The sequence below is a fragment of the Protomyctophum parallelum genome (assembly GCF_964188405.1).
Source record: "Protomyctophum parallelum genome assembly, chromosome: 9".
NCBI lineage: Eukaryota > Metazoa > Chordata > Actinopteri > Myctophiformes > Myctophidae > Protomyctophum > Protomyctophum parallelum.
The window spans coordinates 38,802,647-38,825,584 of NC_139706.1; the positions used below are offsets into that span (position 1 = coordinate 38,802,647).

General features: G+C 43.2%; 2 protein-coding genes across 2 annotated transcripts; one reads left to right on the top strand and one right to left on the bottom strand.

Moving 5' to 3' along the window:
• The first annotated feature begins 2,711 nt into the window (after positions 1 to 2,711).
• Positions 2,712 to 8,495, top strand: LOC310864956 (HHIP-like protein 1). Its single transcript, XM_083773838.1, has 8 exons — positions 2,712 to 2,844; positions 3,676 to 3,750; positions 4,046 to 4,172; positions 4,718 to 4,863; positions 5,424 to 5,505; positions 5,670 to 5,752; positions 6,041 to 6,343; positions 7,232 to 8,495. Exons 1-8 carry the CDS (start codon positions 2,730 to 2,732, stop codon positions 7,978 to 7,980), a joined length of 1,680 nt encoding a protein of 559 aa, XP_083629964.1. The 5' UTR covers positions 2,712 to 2,729; the 3' UTR covers positions 7,981 to 8,495.
• Positions 8,496 to 9,582: 1,087 nt separating this feature from the next.
• LOC310864567 (eukaryotic translation initiation factor 4 gamma 1-like) lies at positions 9,583 to 22,144 on the bottom strand (the record flags this gene model as incomplete). Its single annotated transcript, XM_083773256.1, has 22 exons — positions 9,583 to 9,862; positions 10,172 to 10,312; positions 12,218 to 12,299; positions 13,047 to 13,181; positions 13,339 to 13,437; positions 13,609 to 13,690; positions 13,822 to 13,947; positions 14,195 to 14,367; positions 14,489 to 14,824; positions 15,295 to 15,576; positions 16,196 to 16,300; positions 16,964 to 17,174; positions 17,356 to 17,415; positions 17,526 to 17,617; positions 17,759 to 17,814; positions 18,191 to 18,345; positions 18,572 to 18,699; positions 18,870 to 18,961; positions 19,082 to 19,309; positions 19,417 to 19,499; positions 21,060 to 21,216; positions 21,880 to 22,144. 22 exons carry the CDS (start codon positions 22,142 to 22,144, stop codon positions 9,681 to 9,683), a joined length of 3,270 nt encoding a protein of 1,089 aa, XP_083629382.1. The 3' UTR covers positions 9,583 to 9,680.
• Positions 22,145 to 22,938: the final 794 nt, after the last annotated feature.

A 22,938-nucleotide genomic window follows, 5' to 3' on the forward strand; every position in this document is an offset into this window, starting at 1 on the left:
ATGTTGATCTGACCCCCGGCCCCCGGCCATCATGCCCATGCCAAAGCGCCAGCACTCGCTGCTCGTCCAGCAGTCTGCCATCACCCTGGTGGATGCGTGCACGCGACCTTGCCCTTTAGGATGAGGTCGCTTCTCGCCCCCAGGGCGTCTTACTGGTATTGTTGGAAATAATGTACTTTATTTATGGCAGTATGATGCTGTTTAATCACAAGAGTTGACACCTTCAAAGTAACTTGTAAACTGTTATCTTACCAAATTCTAGCTATAAACTACATCTCATTTTTAGGATTACTGTGTCATCGTCTCATCTAGACATGGCACGGTGTCCCATCCCATCTCGACAGTCACAGTGCATCATACCTTGGCTTTCTCAGAAATGTTCAGCTCTAACTGGTCATCCACATTACAATGCTGCAGAGACAGAATAGGTAAATGGCTGGTTAGCCTGGTTTAGGAAGGTCAGAATCTAAAAATACGCTACGAGAATCTAAATCATGGGCTACGAAAAACAGGCCTATGTTCTGTTCATTTTAGGTTTAAAAATAAAACATGGTTTTCTCAATTTTATTTTGAAGAGAAAAACTAATTATACGTTAGTAGCCTACCCTGACCAAAGAGTGTGACTCATGCCCTGGCCTCCAGTCATAAAAGAGCACCTGTTTGATTGATTGAAATTGATTGAAATATTTATTAACAGTTTGCAGAATTACAGTACATTTCAAGCACAAACTCAATACAAAGACTGTTAACTGTGAGTGGACGACCCAGTTAAGCATTACACTTGTTTACAACAGGGTCCACCATGTTCAATTCATCAAAACATGTAGAGACGGCCCAGGCCGTAGCGTAACGGTCTGGGCACCGGACTGGTAATCCAGTCGCAGTGTGCCGCGGGTTCGACTCCCGGACCCGACACGGCCTTTACTGCATGTCATCCCCCCATCTCTCTCCCGTTTCCTGTCAGCCTACTGTCTGTCCCTTCAAAAATCAATAAAAGGCGTAAGCCGCAAAAAAAATATCTTAAAAAAAAACAAAAAAAAACATGTAGAGACGTACAAATAGACACTTCTATATAGTTACAGAACAGAAAAGGGATGTCTGAAGTGGGATTTGAACCCACGCCTCCAGGGGAGACTGCGACCTGAACGCAGCGCCTTAGACCGCTCGGCCATCCAGACTGATCCTATAACCTAAAGCAGTGGGTTTCAACCGATTTATACCACGGACCACCATACTTTTTTTTTGACCCGCAGGGTTCCATTTGGTTTCATTTTACACTCTCAAGAGTTAAAGATCTATAAGGGTCCATTTGGTTACCAACTCTCCACCATTTAGCTGCATGGGGACCATCTGGAACCCCCTCAAGGACCACTCATAGAAGCAAATTCATTCATACGGATTTCATCATTACATGTATCTGCTTGCATTCGTTTAGGCTCAGTCAAGATGTCAACCATTTATTGCGATGATATTGCATTGTATTTGGCGGTGTGGCTCAACTGTGACACAGAGGAGAGAGTTGGTTGACTGATGAGCTGTCCTTTATGGTAGCAGCCAGAGAGACATTGAAAATGAAAGAGGTGGTTCTGGTTAAATAGACCGCATTAGAACCATTAGGATCATGACCGTATCAAGATGAGTTCTTTAAACCACACTATTTCATTTGAATACGGTATTTGACGTTGTGGTTTTTCATAGTTTCATAGTATTATTTGTGTGGCGACGTTGACATGATAGAGGCCCAGGTGCTGGACAAACGGCAATACAGGAAGAAAAAATTGAGTCTGCAACACTGGTAAAGAAACTCAGCTCCACTGGTTCATTATTGATTCAACGATTCCATCATTAGGATCTTTTTCAGGAATTAGTATGAATAGTATTCCTGAAGAAGATCCTGTTGATTGAAACGTTGAATCAATATTAAAACAGTGGAGCTGAGTTTCTTTACCAGTGTTGCGGACTCTATTTTTTCTTTGGATGTTGACATGATGGCATGAGCTAAAAACGTCTTAAAATCTCCATTTAAAAACAGCAGCTTTTCCAGTTATTACACTGCTGCCTCCCACTCATCCACTCTCACTGCTCACGCACTGCCTGACTATCTCTCACACCCATGAGGAATACATAATCTACGCTCGCATATCTCTCTCTCTCACTCGCAATATCTGTAGGCCTATCATAGCTACCTCACTCTTTCTCTCAGTCACACACACACATGCACGCTCTGGTGTAAAACATGCAAGGTGCAAACAAAGTTAGTTGGCAAGTAGCCTCTGCACCCGGGCTTTTATTTTCGTTCGCATTCGGCTCAAGGGTTGGCATGTGATGGCAGGTAGTTTTTTAATCCTGATGTGGGACAAACAAAATACATGGGTCTAAAATGTCAGAAACACGTACCGTACGTCCACTAGCAATGGCGACCGGAAGTGCAGCAGCGGCCCAAGCTGAACGCGGAAGGGTTGGATGCATGTAGCCCATTGGAGGCTGTATGAGCGTGGGCCTGACTTGACTTCAGTCTGCCTGAATTACGTGTACAGTATGTAATTGGTGATAGTTGTGGAACGGTGTGTCAATTCACTGAAGGATTGAAATCTTCTTGAGAAATTCCATTTTCAACAGATTGGTTGATGTCTAGTTTAAATCGTGTAATAGTTGTATAACAGCCTACATTTGCCCAAATGACTTACCTTCCATCCATTGCAGAGATCTATGCTTACGGGGTACGTAACATGTGGCGCTGCTCCATTGACCGGGGAGATCCTACGACAGGCCAGGGACGAGGCAGGATGTTCTGCGGAGACGTAGGACAGAACAAATATGAGGAAGTGGACATCATCGTAAAAGGTAGGTTCTCACAAGTCCACCCATCTATCCATCTTCATCTGTTTATCCCTTGGATGGTCACAGTAGTAACAGTTCCAGCAGAGGATCCCAGACTTCCCTTCCCCCACCTGCTGGTCCTCGGTCTGCCCTGTGGTCTCTTCCCAACTGGGCTTGCCTGGTGAACCTCAGGAGGCATCAATACTACAGTAGATGCCCGAACCACCTCAACCGGTTTTGTTCTCCAGTGGGGGAAATGCAGATGCAAAAGGCACCTCTCAGTTGACAGGAGCTCTCAATTAATAATATCAGCTATCCTGGGATAACCAATAATAGGTTGTTATTATTAAGGTATGGCCTTTAACATGGAGTTAAATTATACATGGTTACATTTTTCCGTGTTTGTATGCAAAAAGCATTCATATAACTAACTCAGCAAACTCAGAACAGGTGTAAATAGTAGAAATTGGATGTTTTCTCATAGTTATAACAGTACAGCCTTTCTTTTTAAATTTTTATCCCACGATTTTGTAACCCAGTTTTCTTTTCACCCAGTGCCAATTATCTAATGTAATCCTGGGCGCTACGCTTCCTCTGCCAACCTGGGGGGGCAGCGGACTGATAACAGTACAGCCTAATTGAGTAGCCCATCTTAAAAGTCATGCTGTACATACTGGATATTCGGTATAATACATATTCCGTACGATTCTGTATAAAACTACTCTGTAAATTGATAAAGTGTTCATTTGATTTATCCATGTATAACTCAACATTCATGAGCCGAGTTAAAATAATACTCTGAGAAACTGTGAATTGTTGCTAAGTTGCCCTACATGTATCATTGAATCTTTGAAGGAGGGAACTATGGATGGAGGGCCAAAGAAGGATTCAGCTGCTATGATCGTAAACTCTGTCAAAACTCCTCATTAGGTGAGTCTATCTTTACTCACCGTCTCACTCCCTCCATTTTGTGTCCACACTCAATTTAAATCATTTTATATATTAACCACTTAAACCCCATATAGTTGAGTCCCTCAGGGCTCTATACTAGTATATTTTCAGTTGTCTGCTAATGTGGGGAAAGCTTTCACCAATATGGTACTGCAATTGTGCATGACCTCATTGTGAAACAGAGATTGTTTACGGTAAACAACATGATACACTTTAGAAAGCAAAAACAAAAGTTAAAACCCTCTGTTGGTGACGTGTGTTTATCTCTGTGCAGATGACATCTTGCCTATTTTTGCCTACCCCCACAAACTGGGCAAGTCAGTTACTGGAGGGTACATTTACAGAGGTTGTCAGATGCCCAATCTAAATGGGATCTATATCTTTGGGGATTTCATGAGCGGGTATGTACTATACTACGACATTGTATGGTATTGTTGTGTACTGTATCTTCATCAAGTGCTTAAAGCAGTCACTACATACGACAGGGCATTCACTTCTAGTCATTTTTACTAGTAGACTAGTTGCCTAGTTTACTAGTCGACTAGTTGTTTAACTACCAATTATGTAAAAAATAATATATATATATATATAAATATTTGTACATTTAAAAACTGTATAATCTATAATCTACCTGATCTTGAGGCCTAGATCAGGCCTAAAAAATTGGCGACCCCCCCCCCCCAAGGGGTCGTGACCCCCAGGTTGAGAACCCCTGATAAAGGGTGGGCGGCCCGGCGGTGTACGTCACACATGTAACATCCGATCTGCACCAAACTTGATACAAACACTGTTCAGGGGTCAGCCATGAGAATAGTCACACAAAAAAAAAAACTAAACTTAGTAAAGTATGCGTCACTACAGTACTGTTACAGCTGTCTGTATGTGTGTGTGTGTGTGTGTGTGTGTGTACGTGTGTGTGCTTGCGTGCGTGCGCGTGCTTGTGTAGACGTCTGATGTCCTTGAAGGAGAATACCACTACGGGTGAATGGAAGTACACTGAGATTTGTATGGGAAGAGACAAGACCTGTCGATTCCCTAGGCTCATCAACAGTTACTACAAATACATCATCTCCTTTGCTGAGGATGAAGCAGGTATTGTGTGCAGAATTCATGTGTGTCTATGTGTGTTGGAGGGGACTGCAGAGACAGTTTCACAGGACATATGACACTCCCAGCCAAGTCTTATGAGGACAATAGGGCCTCAATAAGCCCAAAGCACTGTACGAGTGGTGTCAGATGTTCCTCTCTAGGTCTTCTTGGGTGACATTTTTAAGAGCACAGTTTCCCCACTAGAGAATTCCAGACTTCAAAGCTTTAATGGCTTCAAATAATTATAGACTGTCTGCATTCACTGGCTAGTCTGGCTGCTCGTCTTGACTCATCTCTCTCTCTCTCTCTCTGAGACTGAAGAGGAAGAGATTGGTTTATGCCAGGTCTCCATAGCCATTAATGCTTTTTACAATAACTCTTTTTAGTTTTTCTCTTACCGTCTCCCCTCCTTTCACTTTTCTTTCTGCCGCCTGCCTCCTTGTCCACGTCCCCACTCATCTTTCCTCTCTCTTCCCATCTTCATTTGCTCCTCCCTCCCTGCATTCCTTCCTCTCTCAACCCCTCTCATAATCTTGCTTTCCTCTTTGTATCTCCTCTTCAAGGTGAGCTGTATTTTCTTGCCACAGGAGCTCCAAGCTCAACAGCAAAAGCAGGATTCATCTATAAGATAGTGGACCCTTCCAGGTGAGAAAGGATAGAACCTGCACACGGAGCTATGGTTTAGACTTAATAGTTGTTTATAGATAAACCATTTTTTTGTTTAATAAGCAAGTTGCAATCTTTCCAATAATTGACCATTATAGCTTAGCTAATATGCCTTGTGCAATTTATCCACTGTTGCAACACAGGAGAGCTGCACCAGGTAAATGCAGCATCAAGCCCAGCCCAGTCAAGGTAAAGGGCAAGCTGATTCACTTCCACCCCAAGGAAGGTAAGGCTCAACAATGCATCAGAATGAAAACATTTAGGGGCGTCCACTGGCCTAGTGGTCCGGGCGCATGCCGCATGTGGGCTCTGGCCTGACAGCTTGTCGCGTGTTCAGGTCCCGTTCATGATGACCTTTGCTGCATGTCTCTCTCCCTCTTTCCTGTCTGTCTTCACTGTTCACAGTAAAGGCACAAAATCTAAAAACAAATCTTTAAAAAAAGAATGAAAATATTTAATGTAAATTTCTGTTGCTTTGAGCGGATTGGTTTATTGCACCCATTTCTTCCTGCAGAATTTGTGATCAACAAGAAACCAACCACAACCACTACAACCGTTTCCACAACGACCACAAGGAAACCAACAACAAGAAAAACGACTAGAACACCACCGACAACGAGAAGACCAGCAACGAAAGCCACAACGGCAATAAAGGCAACAACAACAACAACAAAAACAACCACAACGTTGCAGACTACAATGGCGACAACAACAGCTGCCACAAGACCCAGCCGTACCTTTAGGCCTAGTGTTAAACCGACCGCCAAGCCCACTGCCCCCACTTCAGCCCTGGGACTAGCCACAAGCATCAGACCAGGTCCTCTCTTCTTTTGCGCTTTATTTTTAATCTACGCTTTCAATCTCTAGTAACTGAAACTAATTTTCAGACCCTCCAGAAATATGTATAGTATACAATGCAAACTGGATTTTATTATTAATCATCTCCGTACCTTCCTACTTTCCAATTTTCAATCATTTACTTTTAATTACTGTGTAAATAAAGATTTCACATAATTGTGTATGCTAATTATCACAGGATGATTCTGCCAAATCCTGGAGGGGCTGATAAATTATTCTAGTCTTCTAGTGAAGTCATGATGATGCAGCAGGGTTACTAGCTACAAATAATTAAATGAATTAGTTGCACTATATTTCATGTCTTAACTTCTGGAAAAGTTCAGAACATTGAGCAGATCATTCTGTAGGTGCCAATATTTTTTTGTAGATAGTATCAGTGATTTGCATGTGTGTTAATGAACTCAGGTACAGTGCTGGCATTAGCTTATAAAGTAGATTCATTCATAACTTCTTAAATGTTTTAGTTATTAGCGAGTAGAAAAACCTATGGCAGGAACAAAGGTACTTAATTGTGTATAGAGACAAATAATTTGCACTATTGCGTCTAAATCAGAAATGATGGCCTTATTTATTTTAAATAAATCTTTTTGCAAATGAATAAATGCCTCAGTTTGGACAATCTTTTTTGTGTGTCTGTCTTTTATGTCCCTGCTGTCCAATGTCAAACCTCTTTCCAGTCCAGTAGCTTTCACAGAATCTAGGTTCAAGAAACCTATTTTTCATTCCTAGTTTCAACAAATTCTGACAAATGGCACAAATTGGTCTTACTCTTTTCTTATTTTTTCATCTGTCAGAAGTGTTATTTTACACATGTTTAAACAAGGGGGTAATTGTGTTTTTCCCTCAGGTTATCACTCCACCATCATGGCTACAGCTCATATAACCACGCCTTACACACGAAGACGAGATGGTTCCGCCCGGCCACCCCCCACCCCCCAAGCCCGCAGACCCCACCAGCAGCCCCCTAGGACCACTTCACAACCTGTCACCACCACAGCGGTAACCACTTCCCTGAAACAAGCCCAGGCGACTCCAACCCCTACGCGTCGCCCCCGATTGATGACCACCCACCGGCCACTATATTGGACCCCCAAACCACCCACGTCAATCAAGCCCAACCCCACTGTACTCATAACCCAGGAAGAGAAGCTACGGTTGGGGGATAAGCTGGACAACCTTGGGGAGGGGAACCAGGTGCAGAAGAGACCCAGAGAAAGAGCCAGGGGTCACGGTTTCAAGAGGAGAAGGAAACTGCGGGCCGGCGCAGTGCGGCTGGTAAGTGCTGACGGCCTGCTGGACCGAGGCCGTGTGGAGATCTTCATTTGTGGAGAGTGGGGGACAGTATGCGATGATCTCTTCACCAGTAAGGCAGCGACGGTGGTATGTCGTCAGCTCGGCTTCACTGTTGCGCTGGCTGCGATGAAGAGGGCCGTGCTGGGAGAGGCAGGCGACCATGTCCGGATCCTACTGGATGACGTGGAGTGCGAGGGCGGTGAGAGGTCGCTGCTGGAGTGCAAGAGGTCAAAGATCGGAAAGCATAACTGCTCACATGAGGAGGACGTTGGGGTCATCTGCGGTTACAGCACAGGGGTATGAGGGGAGAACAGACAGAACTCAAAACGATTAGGAACAAAAGCAGGGGTCATAGGAGGTGATCTGTGGTGATGACACAAGGAAGTGGTGGGAATGAGTGGCGAGGAGAAGAAGAGAACATATGAATGTGTTCTAGTTATCACAGCAATAAGGTTAATTGTCATGATGGCTATCACACAAGGACATGCAGATGCAGAAGAAGCGATACTGACAGGTGACATTAAATGGCACCTGTCGCTGTACTGTAGTTGTGTGTGGTCCTCATACACAGGAGGATAACCATTACACAAAGGAATGTAATTTAACCATTTGGTCGAAACCAGTATTTTTCTTTGATATTTCTGTTTAATTTGGTTTTGTTATGTTTGCTTTATGTTGTGCATAAAATGCTGCTATAGGCAAAACTTCCCTTTCAGTTTATACCTATATTGACCATAAATCTTGGCCTTAAGGAAACTGGGGAGAGGAGAATGTAATGTCAGAAGAGAAAATGGGTAAATACAGTATATACGTCATGCAACGCCAAGGATGAGGGCGGAGGCATGAATATCCTAATGGTTCATGTTTTGCTCAAGGGGCACAGTGCCCGTCGCAAGTTGATGTGGTCCAGCCCTATGGAATGTATCTGCATGTGCTAACATTGTTTGTTTGAAATATTGTTTTAATGCTTGGGAAGTATTTTTTTTATGTTTTTTTATGTTTAGGTACGATTGTTTATTGCTGGATCACAGATGGACAAATTACATCATTAACTTGCGACTGGTGTAGTCCCACTGGAGTAAAAGATTAACTATTTCTAAAATTGAAATAATATTTAAGGTTTTTAAGAATCCTTTTAACACATTTCGCCTTAGCCAGATGCTTTAAAGAAATCTGGCTCGCTGATTAAGTACTGTATGCAGTGTGTCCATCAGTAGACACCCATGAGCCAATAAACAAACAGAATGTTATTTCAGTGGTGCAAATCACAACCATATTCAGTTAATACATTGTTTATCCACATATTGTATTTCTAGTAGGCATGTTTGTCAGTTTTCATTTAAAATGTTAAACTTTTTCAACAGATGTGAAAGAAAAAAATCTATGGAGAAAATGCTGGGCATTCTGTATAATTTTATGGAGTACAATGTTTCATGTTTTATTTAAACAGCTATGGGCACAGGGTGCCTGGCAGTATGAATAAAGGTCACTGCTGAATGTTTTTTCTATTCAATGCCTGACTCTATTAATACAGTCATCCAACTAAAACTCCACATGGGTTAAGAACAGTCAAGTTGGAAAAGGTAAGCCAATTAAAATAATTAACAAAGGCAAATAGGAAGGTCAAACTTTGTTACTACAGTACAGTAGCCTATAGCATAAGCCAGGAGGGGAAAGAAGCGTGCCACCTATGTAGACGCTTTCATTGAGTTCAAAAACACATTCGGCAGCACAGGAAAAATATAATATGAAGAAACTGAAAGAAAAACAAAAAACAAAATAGTACGATCGAATGTTCGATCCGTAATACAATCTCTCCCAGTTGAAGAAAGGTTTTTTTTCTTGCTTTGTATTTTTCTGTTTATGCAGAAGGATTTTGCTGATTCAGTGTCTTACTGTCTTCTGAATCTTCCACTCAACAATCGCACTCCCACATGATCAATGTCTGCCACCCCGCCAGGCTTTCTTGAAGTCCAGGGGGTGGGGCAGGAGTAGTGGGGGGCCTAGCTGTTGTCAGACTCATCCTCTGCCTCGCGGAGCCAGGTGAAGAAGGCGGTGACGGACTTTAGGGCCACACCCTTGCCCTGTTGCTCGGCAGTGTCCTTGCTGGACTCCCACTTGTAGAAGGCCTCCTCTTTGATCACGTCCTCGTCATAAAGGGTGTCAAAGAACATCCGCAGAAGGTCTAGAGAGAGAAGAGCCGACAAGAGAAGGTGAGAAGAGAGACCAGATCGAAAGTTTTACGTACCAGCCTAAAAGTAATAATACAATGTTAATACAATACAATTTAGACAGGGAAAGCAGCTGTGTCATTTTCAATTCGAGCTAAATAAAAAGCAGATATACAAGCTCATAATACCTTCATACACAGTTGTGGCTGTCTTGGGTCTGCTTTGCTCAAGTAATATTGACATAATGAGAGTCCTGGTTTGGGGTTAATGAATGGTACTAGTCTAGCATGCATCACATGGTGGTAAACATGAATGACACTCACTGGCAGGCTGCTCCATCTCCACCATGAGGGCCTGCAAGGCATAGAGAGCTTGCAACTCCATCTGTTCGTCCTTCAGGTATTTCTGCAGCAGCTTGGCTCTGTGGTTGATCTTCTCACTGTCCACCTTGTATGGATTCTCACCTGAAGGACAAGAGTGGTGCCAAAACTGACAATGTCAAACACTCAAGCACCACTACCAACTCAAGGCATCATAAGGGTGTTTCACGTTATTGCCAACTCTGGCTGCAAAATGTATTATTAAATACTCTCTATGCACACACGCAGGTTTGTAAAGAACTTGGGCCTCTTCCCTACTTGCTTCACAAAGTTCACAGGTATTACCGATGATACTAATGAAGGCTCATTCTGGTCAAACAAGAGTCTGGGTGCTGCTATTGTGCATATTGGCTCACTGAAAACACTGCTACACCAGTGGGTCTCAAAGTACGATACAGACTCTCTTTCATGCCAACTGCTATCAGACTATACAATGCGAATGCATAAGAACTGCCTCCCCCCAAATGGCATATGGTCCTTGGTGGTCCTGGTCTTGTGTGGTTATGTCCATTTGTGTCTGTTTTGTGTTCTTCTGTCTGTCCAGTATTTTTAGTTTGTTATGTACCATACCATACCATACCATCTTTATTTCTATAGCACATTTAAATAACAACAAGTTGTTCCTAAGTGCTTTACAATAAAATAATAAAAAACACAACTTCATTTAAAAACAAACAACATACAGTACACAGTGTCACTTTCAACATCAAAAAGCTCATACTGTGCTAGGAAAAGCCAAAGAATAAAAATATGTCTTGAGGCGTGATTTAAACACCTGAAGAGTGGGGGCCTGTCTTATGTGCAGAGGCAGCTCATTCCAGAGCTTGGGAGCTGCGACTGCAAAAGCCCGGTTCCCTCTAAGCTTCAGCCTTGATTTATCTGTCACATTATGCTGTTTTAACGCTTCAATTTCCCCTCGGGGATTAATAAAGTATATCTCATCTCATCATCTCAGTATCCTTGAGTGGTTTCCAAATGGTCCCGTACAGGTCTGTAACTCTGACAGTGTACAAATGGAACGAAATGGTCCCTTATGGGTCCATTTGTACACTCTCAAGAGTTATTGAGTTGCTCACCCAACGCATGAGGAGTTTTCACCCCTTCTTCCGGATTGGAAAAGTGGTGGGCTCCACCCATTTGGGGCCCACCCCTTCTTCCGGATTGGAAAAGTGGTGGGCTCCACCCATTTGGGGCCCATCTACATCATAGAATTGTATTCAATTCAACAGAGCTCTCATGAACACGCCGGGCTGAAAGCATGAACGAGCACTGCAGTGACGTACATGCTTGCTTATAGTTCGCACCTCAAAAGGGTACGGAGGCGTGGCCACAGCCGTCTTGAGTGACAGGCACGCAGTGCTGCTGTTACTAGAAGCAGGCAGCGCTGTTGCAGATTGCACCAGGCGATGATTATATTTACCCTTAGTTTATTATATTATTTAATATTTATAAACATTACATAAAAGCTACTGGCCTTAGCATGTTAATTAATCCATCTCATCTCATCTCTCTCCATCCATCCATCCATCACTTTTCCAAACCGGAACAAGAGGTGAAAACGCCTCATGCGCTGGGTGAGCAACTCAATGCAAGTGGATGGGAGGCAAATTCTGGTGCCGTCTCTATTATTTATAACTCGCGGGGAGGTAGTTTCGGAGAGGGCCGAGGAGAGATTAACCAGTGAATGAAATTGTCCGAACACGGAAATAAAATTAATTAATTCGAATGATAGTGGCTACTGCGTTAAGAGCATAACATAATCTTCAAGGATAGAACTTCTTTATTTAAATAAAATAATGTTTTGGCAAATCACTATTATTTTATAAAAATAAAGAAGTCTAAACCACTTTGTTGTTCATAACATATCTGGGCAGCCCTGTATCTGGCAGAATAACCATCTATCCTCTGCTTGCTGAAACTGTGGTATCCTGCACATTCTAGGCAAACTGTCATCCGAGCTGGACTATGTATGGCGAGAAGTGTACTCACAGATCATGGCGGATACGCAGATAGAGGTCATCAACGCTCTGACAAACGTGTTGGAGGACGTCTGCTCTTCCTCCAGGTTGGCCTGCACACAAACTCACACTGATTAACATTCATGATGATGACGGGTGATAAGCAGGGTTAACAATGCAACTACAGCGTAAAAAAAAAAATCACACCCGTGTGAAGTGAGGGGCGCTCTCTCATCATACATCATCTCATTCTCAATGTTTGTTCACACAGACCCTCAAAGCTGGACATGAGGGTCTAGCGCCCCTCAAGAATCGAACCACATGGGAATAGTGTGGCTTGAATGTGGATCTTAGACGTCATGTGGCCAGCCTGTGACGTCGTCAGTCGTCTCTATGCCATATCTATGATGATGCATGATGCCAAATTTGTGCAAGATGTCAGCATGATTTGACATTGACATCTCTGCAGTTTATTAGAATATCAATCCCCAACATGGTTTGATGTATTTGTCTGATTTCGACAGACAGTTGCCAAAGTGTGTGGTACTGGTATCCATTAATTAATTAACTGCCATCTTGGTTGTTTGCGCTGTCATAGATTTACGGTCTGTGTATGAGTGCATCAAGTGTCAGCTGGTCAGAAAATCTTGGAAGTGCAAGAAATAGAAACGCCAAGGCACTGCCGAAGTTCCTGATAACGTAATTGTATTTTTAGTGACCTAACCTAGACGAACAACGTTCAGCGTTGGTTAGTCACGAGTACGCTGCAACCTTAAAGCTGATGGTCACAAACAGAACTAAACATTGACCTAGATTTGAGACCAAATGTCTTAAACCCTCTTTAGGACATTTAAGCGTACCTCGATCCAGTCGAAGATCCTGGTGTTGTCTGCATTGTCCTGGATTAGTCTGTCCAGCTGTTTGCTCATTTCAGTGGGGCTCACCTCTTCCGTCTTGCCCGTCTCAGTCTCATCGCCCAGGGTGAACTCCACATTCTATGAAGATACAGGACAGAGGACAACATGATATGTTTGACATGTCCAATAACATGATTCTGTTGGAAACGTATTGGCTGGTCTTGCACATGGCTAAAATTAACAGATAGCTGTGCCGTCTTTGACTGAAAATGAGTGGTGCAGGTGGAGCTCTGACCTTTTCTGTCACAAACTTATTGACATCTTCGTCCTCAGGCAGGAAGTCTTTCCAGCCAAGGCCTGCCTCCCTCCACATGGCTCCCACCTTTATATGGTTCTGCAAGAGCAAGAGAGGAAGATCGTATTCAGACCGATGCATTCATCAATGTAACAACACCCTTTAGTGGGTTAGTTTAACATCATTCAGTATTCCAGTGTAATGAATGAATGATATTGTGACAGTGTGTCAGGGTTAATAGGGTGAGTAATTAACAGGGTGAAATCTCACCATTCCTTTGCAGAGTAGAATGAGGATATGGACCAACAGGTCTCCGGCCTTACCCAGAGGAATGAGAGGCTTGGAGATTTCCCTGCACACAGACAGACACAAAATATTTCCCTCATTAGAAAACTAATTTGACATATGGGTGTTAATTGCAGAACATGCTTCACAGTCTCAGATGTGTCCGTTCGTAAGCCTCCAGTGAGGCCTGGAACTCACTTGAAGAGCTGTCCCATGGGGATACCTCCCTCGTGCAACATGGGGGTGATCAGCTCAGCCAGGTACAACCAGAAGAGTGGGATGTCTATAGCCATATCCTCTGCCACGTCTAGGATATCTTTAAGCCTGGAAACACAAACTGAGTTTAAGGTATTTTGCACATCAAGCCCGATACAAATACACGTTATGAAAATATAAGCATTTGACACTCGCATCACAGCAAGTGCAAAGTTAATTTTCTACAACCATTCCTGAGTACGTTTGCACACAGAATCTACCTCAATTTAAAGAATGCAGTTAAAGCTGCCAGACTGTCTCGCTAAAGAATGACTTGGCTTAATGACAGTCCCCCTTTTCTCTCAAACGGTCTTACCCTTTGTAGTACTGCTGTGTAGGCATCATGCCAGTCTTGATGAGCTGGTGCAGCAACAGCCCCATGTGCTCTCGCACGCTGGCGTTGCGCTCTAGCGTGCTCTCCAAACCGTGCCGCACAAACACAAACAGCAACTGGGCGCTGTTCATCTCCTGTACGCACTGCAATGCCTCCTGTTGGTTCAGGCGAGCACAAACACAGACAGTTAAGCGCAACGCTGGGAGGATTTACCATAGCGTACCCTACCTCAAAGCTCTTGCTCATGTTTTCCATAGAAACGGCACGGGTGTGTACCTTCATGTCTTTGATGTGGAGATATTCTTCGATGATGGCCGTGGATTTCTTCTCCAGCTCCTCCTCAGTCAAGGCAGGCTTGGTGGGGGTTTGGGGACGTGGACGTCCACATCCTACCTTGGTGATTTTGCTGAGACGTGACGTGTCGATGGGTCGGTTCTTGGTGGAGATGGGGACTGTGTTCCAGCCCTCATCCTCAGGGTACCTACCGCTACCAGGCTCTGCAGGCTTGGCAGTACTGGTAGTGGTTCCACCGCTGCTACCTTTACCCCAACTGCCCCACGTGCCTTTACCTCCTGGAGCCAGCAGCTGGTTGTTAAAGTCAAGAATTGGAGTCTGTGGAGGTGGTGATCATAGGTTAGAACCACCTGGTAGTTAGAATGACCTGGTTGGTTAGAAGTTAGAACCACCTGTTATTTAGGACTACTGGCTGGGTGTTGGTTAGCACCACTGATTGGTTTGCATTATCAGGAACTCAGCATGAGACGGTTGAGAATAAACTATCTCTAGGCCCAGCTGTTTTATTATCTTTTACTAATTTAGTTAAAAAAAATATATATAGTAGAATATCATAGTCACCAGGTCTGGTTATAATACCAGTAGGAACAATATGCCTAACATTCATGTTTTTTGGTGAGGGAAGAAACCCATGAACAAGGGAATAACAAATGGAAGAAAAACTGAATAATCAGGTTTGAAACAGTCCTTTGTTAACTTGTGAGGCAACACATAGGACAAGGATCACGATAAGTCCCCAGGCTATGTATTGGAACCCCTAAAGGAGCCCAGACACGTCCACATCCTACCTTGGTGATTTTGCTGAGACGTGACGTGTCGATGGGTCGGTTCTTGGTGGAGATGGGGACTGTGTTCCAGCCCTCATCCTGGGGCTGGCTACGGCCCTGGGGGTGAGCTCCCCGGCCGCCAGGCCCCCCTCCACCCATCCTGCCCCCCGAGCCTCCGATCGGCTTGGACATGAATGCGTGCTGGACCTTCATCTGTTCTCTCTGCTCCTCCATCTCGGCATCTTTGTGGATCTGGTTGATGGTCTTGGGACCCTGGTCCCCTCGCCTGGGCACCCAGTTATTCTGGGACAGAGGGCGGGACAGGTAGATGATGAGTACCAGGCTTGTGGTGTCGCACTAGCAGCTCATACTGGTTTGTGCAGTGACAAGGGACTAGAATACAAAGGGAACTGGGGATTGCCATAACAGCTAAATTGGGTAAAGTAAAACATGTTTGCCTGAATAAGGATAAGACAAGTATTGATACATTGTTATAATAACAGGTCTGATGTACAGGACAGGTCTGCATCTCCAGTTATGGGCTGATGAGAATGAAATAGTTATACACAGTTATATACATAGTTAAAATCACTATACAACACGCTACATTCACAAACATACAGCACTCAGGCATGAATTACAAAATGACATAAAATATGTCAAACCAGATAAGCTATTGTTCATAAGAAAAGCAGTCATTAGAATAGTGTTTTTAATGCTGAATAACAGAATGAGTTCTCTTTTGGAATTGGAGTCTAGTAATGATATTATGTTATCCTGTGAGGACAATAAAACAGCGAAGAATACAAACTGCTAAAAACCTAGAAAAACTACTACATAATGACATCTCATGTGCAGGTTACATACACACAATATGATAACCCATCTTGTTGTATGTGAAAAGTAGTCTTGTATGTGTTACCCGTCGCAGATCCAACACATCCTGCAGCATGAAGCGGATCCTAGAGGAGGTCTTCTTCTCCTTGATAATCTTCTCCATTTGATGGAAGTACTGGTCCATGCGAGGCTTAACAGAAATACAATTTAATACAATTACAGTTAGTGCCGTCATAGATGTTTGCGATTTGTTCAGTAAATTGCCCTGTGGTTCAACAGTCAGATTAATCATGCCGACAGCATGGTAGCTACATTTGTCATTTACACATCTTCTGTTAAAACACTTTCATCACCGTGAGAGGAGGAGAAAAACGTTGTACGAGCAACAGCCGACATGTCTTAGCTTTCGCCAGAAGTGGTAATATGTCAGGCGCGATGCGATTAAATAAATCACAATTTACACCTGAACGTCGGACGGATTGGACAAAAACAACAACTTTGGAGTCTTTTTCTGAGAAAACAAGCAGCAAATAATCCACAATGAACGTTTCCTTATGGGGTGTGCGCTAGGGCATTCATTAAAAAAAATGCATCGACTCAACTTTGACTTTACTGTCCGACAAGTCGACTGGGAAAAATCTCAACTCGTTAATGCCCTAGTGTGCGCGCATTAATCCTAGCAGCCTGGACAGCACGAAAGGTTAGTTTTGAGCTTCGGCTGCTTGGAATTGATATAAACTTTATAACCCGCCATATGGTGGTTATGGCAATCTGAGGGGTAAAATCCGTCATCTGGCGGGTTATGGGGCGGCTTTGCGTCCTGGGTGTTAATGTATTATTATGCAGTATGTACCTTGGCCTTCTCAAAGTCGAGGTCTTTGCCAATGGTGGCGAAAAGTCTACACAGGCACTCCAGGGACTCTTCGTCGTGGTTTTTGAGCAGCTTGACGATACAGTCGTGCATGATCACTTCCGTCAGCATCTTGAGCTTGAACAGCTCCCCGATGAACTGGGCAGCAGTGTCAACATCCACTGTTAAGGCATCTGTAGCTGATGGCGGACCACTGATTAGAGAGACAACATAACATGATGTTATGAAATAAATGCAGAACCAACCACCAAATAAGTCATTGACCAAATTGGTAAAATTACAGGTACATTAAAAGTACTTTTCGGACCCCAAACATCTTCATTTAACGCCTTAAACTTGAAAACTTTAAGTTATAATGAACTTGAAGGCCTTACCCGTCTTTCGTGAAGCTAGCAACAATGCCTGAACTTGAATAAAACACCATTCTTATTTCTCTGTTGGATTAAAGACATATTGGCCAGCCTGTGAATACTGCAGTGATGAATATCAATTTCATGTGTGCAATGATTAGGAAATAACTTCATAGAATAGAATAAGTGTGAACCTCAGTGTCATTAGATTTAGTTGGTCCGTTGCCAGCCAATTTTGCAATTTCAGGTTGTCTAGCCTTCCGATTGGCTGCTCCCTCTCCAAGTTCTATTATGAAACAATATTAAGGTAATCATATCAAAGACAATCAAGATGCATTCAATCAATTGACATGAATCTCAACCAACAATCATCACAATGCACTGCAGAACATTATTGTCACAAGTTGAAAAAGGTTTAAAGCAGTACCTCAGGAGATGAAGCATAGGCAAAGTTGGTTTTCCATCCGGAGACTATTTTCATGTCTGTTCAAACAGATTTACACAATAAGAAATGTGTCATGGGAATCTTCCACAAGATTCCATGAAGGTTTAATACAATAGCAGGATTCATATTACATTTGAATGATTGCAAATTCTAATTTGATAAATGTTCCTAATCCTAAATTGTCATTTGTCAACTATCAACTGACAGTTATATAATGTTTAGTTTACTTAAGTCAAATAAATGACCAAAGCTTCACCAAAGAACCTACGAAACATAACATACTGTAGAACCTTAAGTAGTTCAGGTACATTCTCGTAGTTCTGAGCATTAGTGAGGACAAAATATATGAAGCTGCACCCGTTGAAACTGGGTGAAATGCCCCTTTAAAAGAAAATGTGACCTTGGCTTTGATACCTTTGGCTTTGATTGTGGGTTTATCAGTGGTCCACGGCAGCTGAACCAGCTTGGGAGTCAGACTCCCTTCCAAGATACCAGTTCCAAGCTGACCTTTCTCCCCATTTCCAAAAGACCATAGTTGGCCTGAAGACACCAATACAACAGTATGGTAGCTGGAAGACCAAAACCACAAAAAAATAAAAAGGGTAAAGTGAAGACACAGTTATACCTTAGTAACCACCACTATCACTACATCTTATGAACCTATTCAATAACTGATAGTATATGAGTTAACCTAAACAAAATGAAAGATTTTACAATAAACAAAAACGACTGTCTTATCTCAAATAATGTATGATCATAAATACATGGGAGTTGCAGTGAATTCTTAGTACATACCTGCCACAGTCAATCTGTAGGGCGGGACCATCAATACCCTGTAGCTGTCTGGGTATCACTTCATTAGCAGTGGAGTTGTGCCCAAGCTGACCTTGACTTCCATCTCCAAAGGTGAATACCCTGCCATCCTAGGGTACAACATTAGGAACTGACAACTAAGATCATTGCAGTGTACTCTTATGTTAACATTCAACCTATTTAGCCATCTACATGGCAAAACATACTTGTGCAAATAATAGCAAACAACATTTAATTAAAACATTTCTATGAGATTCTATGAGAAGGTGAAGTGCAGTACCTTTGTTAAGGCAGCAGTGTGTGTCATTCCACAGCTCATGAGAGACACGTCTAAGGTTCTGAGGGCAGGTACTACACACACATTAAACCTGCCTGTTGACAAGAACAACAAATAATGTATACAGAGGAGTTGCTTTTTCCCTTCTTTTTCTTTCAATTTCTGGGTCTACAATGGTATGTGGGTGTTTTAATTCAGTCTTCAGTTGTCTGTACCCTTCTCATCCACCCGGTTGAGCCCAAGTTGACCGTATTTGTTGGCACCACAGCAATACACCAAGCCTGGAAGAGTGAGGAACAGACTGTGCAACCCTCCTGCTGAGATCCGGCTCACTGCTGTCCCAGTCAAAGCGAGAACCTGGGCAGGTGACGGCTGCAGTGAAATGTCCTTCCCCAGACCCAACTGACCATGACTGTTTGAGCCCCATGAGAAAACGTCACCTGCTGAAAAAAAAGAAAAAAAACATAACATGTACTTTTTGAGCACATAAGGAATCTTAACAATTACAAACAGAATTCTACTTTCGTCCAGTTTTGAAATATCTTCTTACTTTTAATTAAGGCCAAAGAATGGGATTTTCCACAAGCAACTTGCACCACTGGGATGGGGTCTGGTATCGGCAGGGGGACATGTCTGTAGGTTAGTGGAAATAGTTAAAAAGTTAAAACTCTTACATATTTTATACTGTATAACTTCTGATCATAATCTAATGGAATGTTGTGTGCCTTTGTTTTAGTCCATCTTCAAAAATCTACTTTATTTTAACCATTTCAAGTTGAGTTTTATTTAAAGCTTGTGATGTAGGGTATGCGCGTGACATCATCATCACACCTGGAAGTTATGCAGGAACGCTTACTGAGTAGCCTGGGCACCATTTCATTTCGGTATATGATCCGGGCTGGAGCCGGATGATATGCTTACGTCATGTTGTAGGCAATGGTTTGCCTACAACAAACAGGAAGAACAGGCGGCAACAATTTCCTTTTCCCTCTCAATAAAAGCTCTTGCTTACGAGAGCTTTTATTGAGAGGGAAAAGGAAGTTGCCACCGCCTGTTCGTCCTGTCTGGCGACTACAAAACAATACTACAACATGACGTAACCACATCATCCGGCCCCAGCCCGGATCATACGGACTTTTGAAACAGAGACGAGGCTTTCCTCCGAGGCGGTGGAAAGCCTGGTGATGCGAGGTTACTTACTGAGTGGCAAAAAACTACATTCTGGCCTTGACAGCCCATACATCCAAACAGAAAAGTCCTATCTGATTGCATTAAAGGTATATTCAGTGATTTCACTTAATTCAAATATCACTTATTTTTTTGTTTTGTTGTGATAATCCTCCCTACTATAGAGTGTGCTGGCCATATAAGGAGTTCCTCCCTGTCCCCAGTTAACCCCTGGGGGTCAAAAAACCTTAGGTTTCGTTTTTGACTCTCTATCCTGATTGGACGAAAGGCTGGGTCCCACAGCCAAAAACGAAACCTAAGGTTTTTTGAGTGAAATCACTGAATATACCTTTAAACGACTGCCACTGCCATTCCATTTGCCACTCACTTAATACATGCGCATGCCCTCTATACCACCTTTATTGGCCGTGCTTACCTCCGTGTTACCTCCTGACCTAGCTGACGCACCCCCCAGCGCTAAGTCTCGTTGTATTTGGCCGAAAATGATATCTTTTTTAAAATATGATTATGGCAAATAATCACAGAATGTCACCACACTGAGAGACATACAGCTGCTACTCCCACAGCTGCTCTTACAACAGTGGTTTACCGGAATTTGCCGTTTGTGCTGCTAAATAACACCATAAAACCACCATTACCCTTTTCATGTCACGCACCCCCTAGAAGGCGTTCGCGCACCACAAGGGGTGCATGTACCACAGTTTGGGAACACCTGCTCTATACCATTTCCTTTTTATTATCAGTATCAAACATGAACACAGGACATAGTCAATCATACATTGCATAAAAACATTATGAGGAATTGCAAACTTCATACCGGGCACTGTACCCTCTTGGACCCTCTAGTGACGCCAAGTCAAATGCTTCTTGAGATAAGCGAAGGACAGACAGACAGACAGACAGACAGACAGACAGACAGACAGACAGACAGACAGACAGAAAGACACAGAGACACACTCACATTGAGTCTGCAAATATAGAGATAGATGTTCTATTAGGTCTTGCCTTGGTTTTACAATGTTGGGTGGACTATGGGGACAAGCACCCGGTTGTTCTTCACATTCTTCCCCCCAGTAGAACAGGGTTCCAGAGTAGCACACAGCCAGAGAATGGTCCTGACCACATGCCACTGTAAACACCCCACCAAGATCCTCCACACGACCTAAACACAAACAGTAAAGTGTTTGCAGGGGGGGGATACACAGGTACTGTATGTCATGGATTGGCAACCTTTTTGACAAATAAAATAAGTGCCATGTTTTTATTGTCCATGTACAGAACAACCTTTATATTTATTCTTCTACAATATTTTCTCTCTTATCAGAACATTGGTAACATTCTCCACCACACCCAATGCTAAGCCTAGGATGGAGGAAACGAAAGTGAAACCTAACTAGAGTAGCCTACTATAGACGAGTACAGTTTAAGTCCACACTGTTATCCATAATGTATAAATGATGGATAAGGGCAACTAGGACAACTAGGCCTTTTCGTGGAGGGGTCAGAATAAAATTTGGACTTAATTAAGTCCACATTTTATTCTACGTCTATAGACGAATAACAGTTTAAACTGTTATAGTACTTTACTGTGTGAGCTTAATTAAGAGTTAAGTTAAGACATAAACATTTAAACACGTTTGGATGGGTAAACGACAAACGTGCGCTTGCTCAAGTTGCCTGCGCCAGCAAAAAAAGCAGGTAACTGATAGTGTACAGTTTGTTACAGTAACAGGAGATGTACAGTAACCAAAATGCACACCATGCGCCTTTAAAATAAAAAGAAAGACGACATGAATGAGGATTGTGATTGGACTAATGGACTCACCTGGTATCTTTGGATCCGAAATATGCCGTCTGCCAAGCTGTCCTCTGGAATCGCTCCCACATGAAAAGACATCTCCGTTCCTAGTGACAAATAAAGTGTGCTTCTCCCCGCAACTGATTTTGGTGACATTGTCAGGGCAGCTCCATGGCCACTGGGGAACTGCAGGCACCGGCCACTGCTCGGGACTGGATGCCTTCTGTGGACCAAATTGTCCATATAAATTATCTCCCCAGCAGTACAGCAGCTGCTGCTCCTCTTTCTCCATGATGTAGCTCACTTTAACTGTCCGAGGCCTAGTGGACTGTAAGCACGTTTTTAAAGAATGGGCGTTCCCGAAGCTGTAGAGTAGACGTGCTGCTTTAGCGTTATTGATTGGCAGATCTAAAATTTCTCAAAGTGGGGTCTGACTGTCGGGGAACCCACCCACAGCTCACACAGGGGTCCTTGAAGCAAGTTGAGGGGGTTCAGTTGGGTCAGGTTTTCAACGGATTCCTCAAGGGAGTCAATTAAGGGACCATGCATGCACAAATTGCCAATCATGCCATGTACCTGGCTGTCAAACTAGTTCAAACTAGAAAAAAGTGCTCCTCGGCACAGGTCTCCACCAGGTCAGGTTGTGGGATATATTCCTCAGCCTAGTAGGAAAGTCTGTGAAAGATTTCACGTAAATTGCAAGCTGCGTTCATGATTTGAGGCTTTTTGTTTCAAAAGGGGTCAATCCTGCAAACTTTGAAAGCCAATGTTATCCAATTAGGATGGAATATGAAATATCGGACAGCTCCAACTCGAACACAAACTTCCGGGTAGTTTGGCTCCCATGAAAGTGTCCATGAAAGTGTCATGGCGCAGCCCTCATGTGACCACTCAAAGCTTCCTTGCTAAAAACCATCCTTCCTTTTCAATGTCTCCCTTTTGATACCTGTCCATTTAAACTCTAGACGGGCCTGCCCTAAAGTTATTACTGCAGCCACAGCCTGGCAGCCGGCGAAAAGTAGAGTTCTCAACAGGCCCTACCTGGGCCCTCATCAAACCCTGTACACTCAAGACACTGCCCCCGCT